A 14,876-nucleotide genomic window follows, 5' to 3' on the forward strand; every position below is an offset into this window, starting at 1 on the left:
TTCTTGACTGGTGTGGAAAACCTCCGTTCATATCAGCATGTAGGGTTGCCAGGTCCCCTCACCCTCTCAGTGGGAGGGGGAGAACATGGCACTCACCCTTTCTTTGCTCCTTGTGTGCACACATGTGCTTCTTAGCAGGCCAATTTGGGCCCCAAATGGGTGTGCTCTCAGGGCAACATGATGGCATCACTTCCGGGAATGACATTGTTGCATCACCGGGGAGCGGAGGGTGGGAGTGGGGACCCCCACTGGGGGACCTGTAATCCTTATCAACATACTATTTATACACACTATACACTGTTTATATTTCTGCCATGGGAAACATTTCCGAGTGGCTTCCACATACATGAGTTAATGTATAAATTGGTCCTTCTTCCCTTTAAAGAGCAAAACTAGGAAAGAGCAAAACTATGGATTCTTTCTTTCAATATATCTTGCCCTTTCTTGTGAAAGTTATCAGAACAGGACCTATACCACTATTTCTCTTGCTAGGACAGAGCAAAGGAGAAGAGTATTCTAGAATCACTTCCTACATTTGTGAGACAAATTAGATCCTCATTCTGTGGAAAAACTGGGTAAAGGTACTCCTCGTAAAAGTAGATGAATCAATACTGGAGTACAAAATGGACAACCCCTACAGAAATTGCTGCTGCTGTTTCCCTTTACCCAAGTGAATGTCACTGTACATGGGAGACCTTGTAGAGATTTCAGTCATCAAGTCCACAATTTCCTCCACTAAGGAAATGGTAAAGAATGTGTGGGGAGATGCAGTGAAGGGAAACTCCATATGTATAAACTAGGGTGGCCTCCTTGTTCAGGATTCCTGCATTTTTAATACCTTGAACAGGTCGATCTTTTCCCAACACAGAAAGACTATGACAGGGAAACTTCCAGATAGGGAACTACTCTCTGTCTTGTAGTTAAAGATACAGGAGCCCAGCCAGGAAGAAAGGGGGGAAATTCTATTGGCACATTATTTCTGACAGGAGAGGCAATGGGGTGAGGTTAGGCCACTGCAGAAAAGACTAAAACCAGTGTTCAAGGCACCAGTGAGGCCAGGTAGCTTGTAATAACCACCCTCGCAAGTCCTAGAAGTGAAAGGCCTTGGTTTTTAATCCTCTAAGCCTCTTAACATCTTTCCCTCCCTTGCCCCCCCCCCTCTTTCTTCATCTATAAATTCCTCTGAGGGGGGAAAGGAGTAATAGCACAGGTAGGGAAGGGAGCAAGTAGAGGCTCTCAGAGCTTGCAGACAGGGTTTAATTTCTATTAATAAGGCTAATTGGCTAAAGGAGCCACAGCAGGTCTCTCTCCTCCCCTCCCACTCATGAAGGCTCCAGCAACAATGAGCTGTTTTGTGTTGAGGCCATGTGAAGCCTTGAGAACCAGCCGTTCACAGAGGATGGCAGAAACAAACACCTCTCTTCCTCTCACAGCAGTAACCCCCACCATCAAGGCCAGGAATATTTTCATTAAACCAGGTTTAAAAGGTGGCTGACAGACACTGCATCTGGCGCCACTGAAAGAGAAACTAAACTCCATGCAGGTGGATGGGAAAGGGGTGGCTTTGTGGGGCAGGAGAGAAGGTGTGGGGTAGATCCATATAATACCAATTTATGGGGAAGGGGACCTTGCATCTACCTAAATCAGGGTAATTTTCTATGGCATACTGTTTATACAAGATCACATATTAAAAATAATGCACAATGATAAGAACAAAATATTTCTCCCACTCATCACTAATATTAGATTCTCCTATGTGATAATTTTGGGGAAGAGTCAACCCATTTACCATTCTGTAACCCCCTAATCTGATAGTAATGTACTTTAAATAGCCTAGAATGTGTACCCTGATTCTGTCATCCACAGAGGGAAACAAAAGGTTAGCTCTGCCTTGCCAATTAAAAATGTTATTAATTTTAGTTTTTATACACAAAGTGCTTTAGAGGAATTTTAATGGGTTTAAGTGCCCTTTATTCTGTGCTGGATCGAGTCCCAAGTCCTGCTTATTGAGGTAGATCAGTATTCTCATTTTACAAATGAGGGAAGAAGGCAATAGTTAGTATTTCTCAACATCATGCAATGAAGCTAAAATTCCTTCAAGGCACCATTTTAGCCACTGATTATTTTACCAGCTCTTTTACCTGCCCCTTTTGAACATCTGTTAGTAAGCCTGCCATCTGTACCCCCTCCGTCCAACCCACTGACATCAGTCCCACAACCTTAAGTTCAGCCCACTCATTGAATGTGATCTGTTGGAATCATTTGGGCACTGCAATGCAGATCAACCTGCCGTTCTCTTTAGGTAGTCAACTACCAAATAACAAAGGAATGATATCTAGTCCCCCAAGTGGGTTGTTTAGCCCAGTTTAGATCATGCTGGGAAGTCTGGGGTTCCCCCTCCCTTTTCCACACCAGCATGGTGATGGTGCTTCTGTGCCCATCCTGCATTTTTTCCATCTTTCCTGTGATTCTTCCTAAGCCTGTTTTGCAGTAATGTTGTTGGGAAAGATCTCGGCAGAGCATGGGAGACACTTATGGGGATGAATCTTCCCAGTCCCGTTCACATTGGTGTCAGGGCTGTGACCCACAGCACTTCCATCTTGCTTTCCTCCCCTGCTGTAAATTTCCAGTATTTGTTTTTGTCTGCAGGTTCCCAAGAGCAGCTGGATTCCCAAGACGGCCTTATCAAGAATGGCAGGCCGCAGCAACCTTGGAGATGTTACTTTCACATTCTATCTTAGCTGGGCTAGCAAAGGGGGGGAATTTGGAGGGTTTGATATACTGTTACTGACCTCAACACGTCATTCTCAACGAGTTCTGTGTACAGCCAAAGCTTCTCCTAGTCTTTGGATTATCTATGGACACTTGCATATTCTAAATATATATTCTCTCAATAAAGAACCTTTGACTCAAGAGACGTTGGATTTCTTGCTGCAAGGGGTGGGAGATGAAATTAGAGTATCCTGCCTTCCATAGACTGACAATTGGCACCAATTTCCCTACCCTAGTTGGAGGCAACTGCCTATGCTCGGAGAGCTTTTTTTTTTTTTTAATTGGCAGATGACATGTTGCTATATCATTATTATAATCTGTCAGGTTCTCTGAATCCCCAGCTTGCATTTTTAAAAATGTAAGTCCTTGAGTGTTTGTGGGTTAGATACTTTCCCTCAAGTTAACCTCTTTCAGAGAGATTGTAAGGATAAAATGAAAGAATTATATACTTTATCCTGTGCATCTTTTAAAAAGGGACAAAAACGTGAGAGATAGATGGAACCTCAACAACAACAAAAAAGGGAAATAATTACATTGAGGTTGGATCTCCTATTTGCCACTTAGACGGCAAACTTGAAATATAAAAATATAGCCTCACATTTCTACACATCCTCTTCTCCATTCTGAGATTATTAGATGCAAATGGAAAAACAGAATTAGTCTTTCAGTTGTACATCCTTTCCTCCGGTGGTGCCTAGTTGCAAAGCATGGGACAACACCTGTATCATTCAGTAGTTTTGTGGAAGAGCAACTGGTTGCAGGGAAAGCTTTTCTTCTCCTGGCAAGACAGCTGCTCCTATCGACATTTTCTCCTCTGGCTGGCTATTCAAGATACAGGAGACCTGACTTCCATTGTATCTGATCATGCTAGGGTTCCCTTCTTCACCAAGTGCAGCAAGTGCTCTAGTGGTGCTTATTTCAATAATTTCAGTCCCACTCTCTCTACCAAAAACACTCAAGTCAGCTTGCAGGCAATTTAAAAAATGCAAATGATAATCACACGTGACTGCCACATTTTTAAAAATGCATCTTTGTTTTCCTGACTCTTTGATGAAGATGCACAACAATGTGTTCCACCTCACTCTCCCCTTTCTCTAGTTTTTCATGAAGCTCTCATGTAGTACAGAACTGGAAGCTTTAGTTCTAACCAGTGAATGCATAGGCGATTTATTAACATTTCATCATACTGAGCCTGCCCTCAGGAGCTTTGGAAGAATGGGAAAGGACTGCTAGATTCTGCTGCCCCCTGGTGGCCATGAGATAGTATCACCCAAAGGCGATGGACAGGAGGAGGCACAAAGATATAGAAGAGTCGGGGAGTTAAAGGTGAGAAGACAGCAGCTCTTTCTCTGAGAACATGCAGCTGTTTCAACAAGCAGGTTTTAGGGAAAGATTCCACATTAGGCAGGCAGAGTAACTATTAGAACAGAATTAAGTTTGTCCTCGCTCTGGTGAAACATCTTCCTTATTTATTACATGTAAATTTGCCGTCATGGAACTCAAAGAAGTGTACACAGGGTTCCAGGAAGCGTCCCATGCAGGCAGTGACCTGGCCCAGGCTTGCTTAGCTTCAGCAAATTGTTGCATCATGTATCTTCTGATCATCGCTCGGACCAGAGCCTTCTTTTCATTTAGTTCTCTTGTGGGTATTTCACTTGACTCCATGGAAGTAGATCTCCGAGGCTGGCTCTACAACAAAAGCCCAGTGGGAGAAAGAGCAGGTGAGGGCATATACTGCCTTGGTGTGAATTGCCTTGGGACCAGGATGCTCAGGGCAGCTTATAAGCGCTTTAAATAAATAAACTTCTGGTTGTACAAAAATAATTTGGGTTTCTGGATGATTATGAGAGTCCTCTTTGCTAGTCAATGTACTGCATTCAAACGGCTAAAGTTTTTTTAAATTTGATCTCTGCATAGCTTTTCTATTTGCCTAGCAAAGAGGTTCTACACAGAGAGAAAGCTCACATATCTTTGCACTGATAGAAGAAATACAAAAAATAGGTTAACTCCTTAATCTCTCTTGGTAACCCTTTTGTCACAAAATGGAGCAGATCATGACAAGGAACAGAGAAGCAAGAAAGTTACACCCATGGAGGGGAATGTTCAAAAGTGCTGCAGGGGGCTATTTTTCTTATTTTAAAACATTCAAAACAGAAATTGGGGGAAGCCATCAAAGACTCTATTGTAGTGGCTAGAGTGTCAAACTAGGATATGAGCGGCCTGGGTTCAAATCCCCACTCTACCATAGGAGCTAATGGTGTGACCTTGGGTCAGTTACAGTCTCTCAGAATTACTTAACATATGGAGGTGGGAGGACTATGCCTGTTGCCCTGTCCTCCTTAGAGGAAGGGCGGGATAATAATGTTCTGGATTGACCAAAACAAGCATCCTCTAAAGCTTTTGGTGCTATTATAGCACAGCCAGAGCCACATAATTTGCTCTGGTCCTGTTCATGCCATGGTCAGCAGCATTACAGATATGCAGGTGCAAGTTAGTGAAAATTGCAAGATGGAGGCACTTATGCATGGTGCAGGCTGGCTGTACAGCTGTACATTTTAACAGCCATTCCCACAGCTGCTATGTGGCTGCAGGGAACCCAAGTTGAGGAACCCAGATCCAGCTTTTTAAAAACCTGCACATATAGCTTGACTCTAGGGTTAGATGATTTAGGTCCGTTCCTGGTAGGCTCCACTATGGAAGCTGCTCTATAAACAGAGTCCATATGTTATGAAAGGCAGCTAATTTATCTGCAACTCTATAGGCCTTTCTTGTTTCGTTGTTGTCAAATCTCAAAATTTTGTAGTTGCACAGAATCTTTTCAGGCTCATTGTGGCTTTCAAGTAGGGCTGCCCTATGGATGGATCCCACATTTTCTCCAGGAAATGTAACAGTGGTCCAAGGCATGCCTTCTACACTTTCACATTGTTAAGGTTGCTTTTGCTCTGCTCTCTGAATACATGCTCTGCTTCTCTGTTTGTTTCACGGACAGTGAGGTAAAGAATGCTTTCTGTTGAATAGTAGTTCAAAAACATTGTTTCTTTCTTTGATCCCCTCTTTGGCCCTGGATGTTCACGGAGAATGTCTCTAGCTATTCCACAGTGAACTGCCTGTGGAATTTTGGAATACCTCTTTCCATCCCTGCTCCTCATGGCATCCGCTGCAGGTTTACTTTGGAAAGGATCCAGTTGCCATCCTCCCACCTGTAGCTGTTATGCCTCTTGGGCAACCATGGGCACAGGGCAGACCTCTTCCAGTTGTCTCTGGCAGCCTTTCCAGAGAATGGTCCTTGTCTGTGGTGTGTTGTTGAGGTTGGGGAATGCTCTGAAGTAACCTGGTCTTCTGATTCTGAACAGCCTTCTGGGTGTGGCACATACTCTTCATTTTCAGATCCAGTGACATCTCTTTCAGTGTCACTGCTAAGGATCATTCTGAGAGCATCATCAAACGTGAAAAGCGCATGTCTGTTGGCACCTCCATCCTACAGTGCAAAAAATAGAGTATAGCTAAAGACTGGAATACTGAGCCTTGTTTCATTTCCCCTTGTGATACCACTGCTAATCACAAAACAACTGCCCCACCCATTGGCAAAGCATGCCGCCCACCATACAAGCTGTGTACACAAACAGAAGACCTACAGGCAAGCAAAGAAAATGTGTAATGTTTTCTCTGGCTGAGCATTTCCAGCAACAAAGCATGCTACCCAACAAAAAAACTGTGCACGCAAACAGAGGAGTTGCACACAGGCAGAGGGTGTAGGGGAGCTGAGCCCCTCCAGCAACTGCGCTGTCCATTTCTAAAGCTGCCAAACAGTACACCATGGGAAAATATTTAGAAAACAGATATTTAGAAAAATGAAACTCTTACACTTGATGAAGAACCATTCCTCTGTTCTCTTGGAAGTCCTCTCTGTGTTCAGGAGAATGCTAATTGCAAAATGAGAAAGTGCAAACTAAAAGCAGATCTAGCTAGCCCTTTCCAAACAAAATTGGCTTCAGATGGAGCCCAGCTCAAGGCTGTTATCAGGTCACCACTCCAGCAGGAGGGGCAGAAGCTCTCCAGAGCAGCTTCAAAAGCTTAACTGGAGCATTGTTTTATGAAAGAACCTCACGTGGTGATCTTTCCCCCTATACACACACACACTATGGCCGTCGACACACGGGCTTTTATTTAACGCTAAAATGGTGCTATTTCCCAGCAAACACCCACCTTATTCCAACACTGTAGCGATTTTCTCTCTTCTGCTTTGTGCTTGATAGTCGCGCTATTTTGTGCCTCAGTGTGAATGCCTCACATCGATGTATTTCGCCTCGCAACGTCCTATGCCCTCCCTTCAATCCCAGAATCCATTTCTTCCTGCGACTCCCCCTTTTTTATTTTATTATGTCCTTATAACACCATAACGACATAACACAATGCAAACTTTCTGCTGAAGTAAAAATGACTCAATCACCATGGCAGAGTCTTCAGCGATGGGGATCATGTCAAACAGGGAGTTTTCTGCGGGCAAAGGGCTATTTATATAATTTCAAAGTTGGAAAAACAAAAGGGTCGTAATGTTTTGCTCTAACGGAATGTTTCTATGCTGTTATTCCGTTATAGCGGAATTAAACACCAGAATAATAAAAAAGGGGGGGAGGAGCTGCTTCTGCGCGGTTAGAGAGAACAGAACAGAGTGCTTCGGTGTGGACAGCTGGTGGCGCGAAGAGCCGTTAGGTGACCCAAAGAAACGTTACTGTGCCGATAACAGGTAGGACGCTATATGCTGTAAATTTAACGGAAGAGATGCCCGTGTGACGACGGCCTATGTTAACAGTACAACCAGGATAGTAAATGCACCGTGAGGGTGTTTCTGTGGGCTGTAGGCAACCCCAGAGATAAGTGCAATCAAGAACTGGAAAATGAATCTTGGGAGGTAGCATGGTATAGCAGTTAGTATGTCATACTATGCTATGGGAGACCTGGGTTCGAAACCCCCACTCTTTCAGAGTTGTTGTAAGGATAAAATGGAAGAGGAAAGAGTCATATATGCCATCCTGAGCATCTCGGGGAGAGGGAGGGACAAAAATGTGACAGATCAATAGACCCTCAAAGAAAAGAACTACACTGAGGCTGGATCTCCTCCACACAAATTAGAAGGCAAACATAAACGTGAAAAGAGAGACTCAGGAACCAATAGCATTTTGATCTTTTTTATTTTTTCTTTAAAAAAAACCCACACAAATGTTATTAGCATTATTTACAGAATCAAACTGAAAAATCAAGGCAATACAGGTAGACCTCCCCAGCAATTCCAGAGCTGCTGCCAGTTCTGCTGATTGAGGTAAGTGGCACCATGGGTGGATGTGACAGAGAACGGCCAGGTATCTTCAACCAGGAGGGCCTCTAAGTCTGGCAGGAGGGGCACTTCTCTTGGAATGGAATCAGGGGGTATCACTGGTAGCCGAGACCAACTGCAGGAAGGCTTTTGGGCCTACCTTTTGTTGAGCAAGTAGGGTAACCCTTCAGTTCTTTTAAAATAAATTATTTGAATGGCTACTTTCATCCACTGCCAGGACTGGCTTGGATTCTCTGGTGGTGGGTGGTAGTAGTTGTTTTATGGCCCATGTATAGGGCTGCCAGCTCCAGGCTGGGAAATTCCTGGAGATCTGGAGGGTGAAACCTGGAGAAAGTGGGGTTTGGGGAGCGAAAAGACCTTGGCATGGCATAATTCCATAGAGTCCCCTCCCCAAAGTAGCCATTTTCTCCAGGTGAACTGATCTCTGTGGCCTGGAGACCAGTTGTAATTCCGGGAGATCTCCAGCCACTACCTGGAGGCTGGCAACCTTACCCATGTAGGATAACAACTGGTGCAACTTTTCTCAGACCTTCCTAGTTGCTGACCTATGTCTGTTGCTCCTCCACCATATCAACAATCTGTATCCCTCAGAGGGATCTGCTGGGCAGGAGCAGAAGCAAGTCTCCCACAGAAAAATGTTTTCAGGGCTGTCTCACACACCGCACAGAAACGAACCTGAATCAACTGCCCTGTGTGGATTCCAGAGGCAGCCACTGTCAGTGTCAGCTATCTGATCACGGTAATCCTGCTTCATAAGCCAAACCAGACAAGATTATGGTAGATCTGTGAATCCATGATTGTGGCAGGAGAGAGGAGGAGGTATTTATTCTTTTTCCTCTGTGTCACTATTCCAGTCTAAGTGGTTCTGCTCGTTGCCTTTTAAGAAACAAAGACACAGGTGTCTGTATTGTTCCTCGGGAACGGGGGGTATTACATTGGGAACCAATGCAGTAAGGAAGGGTTAAAATATAAATCCTCAACACTACTTTCTCAGTAGTGAGTGCCTCCTCCCTAGTTGGCTGCTTTGAACTAAAAAAAGAAAACGATATGATCACAGATCACCCAACATCTCATTTAGCTTGGCCCACATATTACATTTAAAAAGTGGAACACTTGCAGATTTTGGGTGGTGGCAGGAGTCCATTCCTTTCTCACATGTAATGTTTCTGCAGCAAGAACAGCAAAGGGATCCTTTCCACATGTAACGGTCGGCATAATAACTAGCAGGGAATAGCCTTATTACTGTTCACTGAACTTTTAATAAAATAAAAAGTGCATTTTTCAAAACCAGAGAACTAAAACGTTAAAAAATGCTCCTTGTTAGTTGGGCAGCACAACTGCCACACAACTAAAAAAATTCCCTAAATTGAAAAAAAATGTTATAAAATGATACAGCGACTAATTGAATGTGACTGGGGAAGGATAGAGGAGTTGTGTAGTTCAACACTGAAATTATGTCACCAATTATACTCAGGAGATGCCTATCATTAACTACTCTACTTGTATAAAGCTATGATTGGAGTTTATGGATTGTAAAGTGTATGACATTCTCCCTCTGATGGCTCAGAAAATGCATTCTTTCACCAATAAAGAGTGCATGTCAATCTATGCACCGCAAAGGGGCAGGGGATACACATGACTGTGCATAAGGGCCCTAAGAGAACTAAGGAAAATGACCTGGGGACTTACTGACTGCTACAACACAGCATGAATGGGAAATAAAATGGAAAAAGAGCTGACCTCCACTCCGGTTAACTACTTTCTGAGAAAACAACTCCAAGAGAATGCCAACCTACACTCTGAAACGGGAAGTACTGTTCTGTACAGCTTTCTGTGCCATTCACCCAGTCAAACCTAGTTAGCTTTCACCGGATGACAGGTGCTGATCGGTCATTGGTCACAGTTGGACGCAGCTTTACAGTAGCAAAAGGGTTAGTGCCCCTAGAAAGAAAAAAAACGGAGAAAATTGTATTTCTGGAAACATTGTAGAGCAAACCAGATTACAACCTAAAAGGCATCAGTTGCTAATTCATCCTAAACATAATCCTCACAGATGCAACAAATACAATCAGCTATGTATCAGCTTGTGTTGCCAATGCATAGCCTTCGTGGTGGCTCCTAGGGCCATTCCAGCCCTATGGCGGTGACTCAGATGTCTCAGCCTCGTCTAGCTGCTCCATGACTGAAGTGGCATCTTCCAAACATGTTGCTTTTAAAGACCAAAGAGTGGCCTGAGGACACAAGATGCTATTATGTGGCTGAAGTTAAGCAAGCCAGCTTTACTCTGCTCAGTGTTCCTGTGGGAAGCTGCCTGAGAACCTTGCTAAAACTCTTCTTTTTTAAAAAGGCCTTTTAAAAATATATGGAATATGAGCTGCTAAGAGACTGAATCTTGCCTTCGCCATGAATTTACTAGGTCTCCTCAGGTATGTCACTTTTTCTCAACCCTAACCCTGCCCCATAATTTGAGGATGCTCAACCCATCTTCCAGGGTTGTTTTAAGGATTACGATATGATAATAATGTCAAGCCATTTTTCTAAAAGTTCTGTCTAAATTTTCAGTATTGTGTTATCACAGGAATGGGCAATCTTAGGATAATTTTAGAAAAGATAAAATCGTTTTGTCCATTTTTTTTAATCATCAAGTCACAGCTGATTTATGCTCACCCTGTAGGGTTTTCAAGGTAAGAAATGTTCAGAGGTGGTTTGCATTATCCTGGCTCTGTGTAGCGACCCTGGACTTCCTTGTATGCCTCCCATATAAGTACTAACCTGGGTCAACCATTTTTAGCTTCCAAGATCTGACAATCTTGGGCTAGCCTGGGCTAACCAGGTCATGGCTCATTTATAATACAGGTTATTAAAAAATCTATGAATATGACTATTGTGGCATATGTCGCACAATACTTGAAAATATCCATTTTTAATTCATATTATAGGAAAGTGGCAGATATAGTCTGCTAGGTGAGCAGGCATGGTCTTACACCATTTTTCTATGAACAAGCACTGCCTTTAAGATGTGCCTTGTAAGTCAACAAATACCACTTTTACAATATCACATCTGGACTCTCCTCCTAGGGATATTTTCTCTCCTGAACTAGAAAATGTTGGGTACGTATTTTTAAGAAGATGGAAACAAAACCCTCTGAATGTGCACAATACAGGTGGGTAAGGCATCACCTAAACATGGGAAATACCCAGAAAGGCATATCTTGGACAAATGCCTTTATGCTAGGAGCAGCCTACGTAAAGATGATAATCATGCTGTCAGTCCCAAATTACAGTAGAGCCAAAATTTACCTGGGGAAGAGTTCTGGCTGATGCTCCCTTCCTGTGGACTTCTGCAATTAAACAAAAACATGGAGAAGAGCTAAGAAGAGCCTCTGAATTTAAGAGGAAGAAAACAAGAAAGGGAGATACATGCCAGATCACACACTCATATACTTAGATGGCGTCTGCACTACTGACCCTTGGTAGGATAACGTGCATCTAGTGCATAGCAGCCAACAGGATCTGTACCATGCCGTGTCCCTGCCTCCACAATGCACAAGAGTCGTCCCATAGTTATTTTGGCATTCCATTCGCTCATCTCACAGCATTTCCGGTCAAGAGAATACTACACTACCACTTCCCTGCACGTAACAGTAACCCAGGCAAGTCTTCAGGATGCCATATATGAACATGCAAGTACTGATCCCCAACTGCAAATAGCATACAAGTTTCATCATCCATCACCACCACATAGACTTTTGTTTCTCCCAGCTCTCACCTGGGACATTGTTTTTCAGCAGTTCTCCTCTGATAATGTGGAACCATCCTACCTACCGTCCTGCAATTTGGCTCCTCCTGGCTAGCTCAGCCCTTTGCTCATTAAAAGAGAACAGAACACAAGGATCCTTTGTCTCGCTCCATGCCTTGTTCACCATTTTAGTCTTTGCTAGTTTCTTCCTTACAGTTCAGCTGTTGTTTTGTAGCAGTCAGTAGTTTATCACTAGAAAAAGCAGCTTCTGGAAAGTTTTGGCTGCTGGATGGGAAGAGTCACCCATCTCAGGACAACCTCCTGAAATAGGAGCCCCTTCATGGTCCCCAATATTTTTTTTATTTTCCAAGATGTCTTACTGGCACAGTTCAAAACCCTTATGGAGCACTGCTTTTTTGAAAATGCAGCCATGTTAAAAAAATACCTTCCTGCATGAACTTGCACGTCAGAGAAAAATCTAAGCTTTCCATGTTGAGAGAAATTGTAGGAACCTAAAAAGAGAGCCCTGCTGGTGGTCCATCCAGTGTAACATCCTATCTCACACAGTAGCCAACCAGTTACTCTAGAGGGCCAACAACAGGGGTTAGAGGCCATGGTTGGAAGCACTTTTGAACAAGCTGTAAACATCTGGATTATCTAAACACACTTCAGTAACAACCCACCACACCCAAGGCTGTGTTCACACGAACATAAATAGCTTTAGGTACTTTGAAACAGTAGTTATTCCAGGAAGCCTGGGCCTGGGGTGGAACAGCAGGGTCTTTCATTTGTTCCTGTGAGAGTTTTGTTTGTGGGTTTGCCAGTCATAAGAACATATCAAGCTATCTTAAACTACGTCAGACCGATCTGTACAGCCCAGTATTGTCTCCGTGGACTACCAGTGGCTCTTTGGGGTTTCAGGCAAAGTTCTTTCCCACTCCTTCTACCCAAAATCCTTTACCAGGGGATGCCAGGAATATGGGATATTATGTAAACCATGTGTTTTGTGGCTGAGCTATGGCCTTATCTTTAGTAATCATTATTTTCCTCAGTGTTTCAACAAAAAAATGAGTATAAACTCTCTATTTAGAACTCATACACTTTTTAAAATGCATGCCATTGATGCAAATAGATTTTTAAAAAGGAGAACATACTGCACTTCTGTACCTTGCACACACGTTTTGAGAACAGCAATATAAAACACTGAGCGCTCACAAGAGTACTACGTACAATACCGTTATGTGAGGATGGCCCAGAATTTATTTTCTGCTTGCAGCTTCACAAAAAGGCAGATACTGGAAGGGTTCTACTCCTGTAACACTACAGGAGTTATAACTCCTCTTTCCTTCCTCACTTTGGCCGAATCCACATTACCTCCGCGCTTCCCAGTGTTGCACTAAATGTCCACGAAACACCCGGAAGTATAGCGTCTTTCAAGCGCGATTCAGAAATCGCGCTTGAAAGACGCTATACTTCCGGGTGTTTCGCGGACATTTAGTGCAACACCGGGACGCGCGGAGGTAATGTAGATTCGGCCTTTATCTCCTCTCCAAGAGTCAGAGTGTTAAGAATGTGAAGTACATTTGTTTAACTGGTAACTGTTCGTGTGAACATGGCCTAACTCTCAATCCACAGCAAGCAGCAAAACTGTTGTTTTCCCTTCTTAAAGGCTAGGAGCTCCAGGTTTCCTCACAGCTCAGCACTAGCATTCTGCTTCCAGAGCTCTTATTCAGCCCTTTTGGAAAAGGCCCCCCAAAGTGCTCAAACAAACAGAGGAGGAAAGGAAAAATGGACATTTCCACTTGCTGGCCAGGCCCCACCCATATCCCTTTCCCAACACTCAAAGTCCTACTATTAGCAGAAAGAGCTGCTGCCCCGGAGCCACCAGAAATCAGGCTGAGATGTCATGGAGCAGAGGAGTGAACTGAAGGGACCCTGGAGAACGAAGAGAGAAGTGACTGAGACTTTCCCACTGGGGCAGAAAAGCAGAATGCCTAGTCTGGAATGCGTAAGGAGATGAGACAGAACAAAGGGGACTTGGTTCTTCCAGCCTGAGAGTGGCTAAAATAAAGGAGAGAAAGAGCTTCAAATACGCCAGTTCTACAGCTGGAGTGAGAACGACCAGCAGAAGTTAGAGGAGGAATTAGAGACACAATGAGAGGCCTTGGCTATGCACAGAATCCAGGACAGGGGGTGATGTTCACAGAGAACCAGGAAGGCATTCCCTTGTGAAGTTCTGATGACGCCAATGCTGCACAGGAGTCTTCATGCCGAAGTGTTTTTCTAGGCCAGTGTTCTTCTAAAGCAATTATTCTAGGTTTTCAGTCTTCAGGAGTTACCATCTTAATTAGGTGTAATATACAGCCCTTGGGTCACAAGTCTCTGGCAAGACACCTCTGGACACCCATCCTACAGCTCACTTATACCCATATGGCCCAACTGCTGATGTGGACTAGTCAGAGGAAATGCTCTGGTGTTTTCCCACAGGCCAGCCTACCACAATAGCTTCTTCCTGAGCCAAAGCTTTAGAAGCCGTATTATACAAGAGCAGGACCTAAGTCGCTAGTCCTTGGTGTGAAAGGACTTTTTTGCTCTCAGTAAGTAGTCTATACACCAGCAGGAGGCAACTCCATACTACTTGGAAAATCTGGAACCTTGTTTGCCATTGTAGAAAGGACAGCACGAAGCTTCCACCTGAAAAGCAGGAGGCTGATAACTAGTGAATAAGATGGAGAAACTGCCCCCGCCAAACCAACCCTACTTCCACTGTTTCAGCTCCCTATTTCAGTAGCAATGGATGCAAAGGCCACATATGTCGACTACTTTGATCACGTTTGCTTCCAATGTCGTTGCCAGTGGTTCTAATAGAGGGCACACATGTGACTTTTGTGGCCACATGACTGATCATTGCATACTTTACAGTGTCCTATCAGATAGCAGCAGTTTTCTAGCGGCAACCATATCACCTACGTGGTAGACAAACTAAGCCTGTGCCAGCTTCTTTTGCCAGGAATGTCGGAAAGGTTTCTA

The 14,876-nt window shown here is 43.8% G+C and overlaps 1 protein-coding gene across 1 annotated transcript in view; it reads right to left on the reverse strand.

The window, feature by feature from the left end:
• Positions 1 to 9,972: 9,972 nt before the first annotated feature.
• Positions 9,973 to 14,876, reverse strand: part of BAIAP2L2 (BAR/IMD domain containing adaptor protein 2 like 2) — a 39,849-nt gene continuing 34,945 nt past the window's right edge. The window contains exons 13-14 of the mRNA XM_054989073.1: positions 11,408 to 11,448; positions 9,973 to 10,048 (exon numbers count right to left, since the gene is read on the reverse strand). Of these exons, the coding sequence (XP_054845048.1) occupies positions 9,973 to 10,048; positions 11,408 to 11,448 (117 nt within the window). The remainder of the gene's footprint in view (positions 10,049 to 11,407; positions 11,449 to 14,876) is intronic.

This window comes from Eublepharis macularius, chromosome 9 (genome assembly GCF_028583425.1).
Source record: "Eublepharis macularius isolate TG4126 chromosome 9, MPM_Emac_v1.0, whole genome shotgun sequence".
Classification (NCBI taxonomy): domain Eukaryota; kingdom Metazoa; phylum Chordata; class Lepidosauria; order Squamata; family Eublepharidae; genus Eublepharis; species Eublepharis macularius.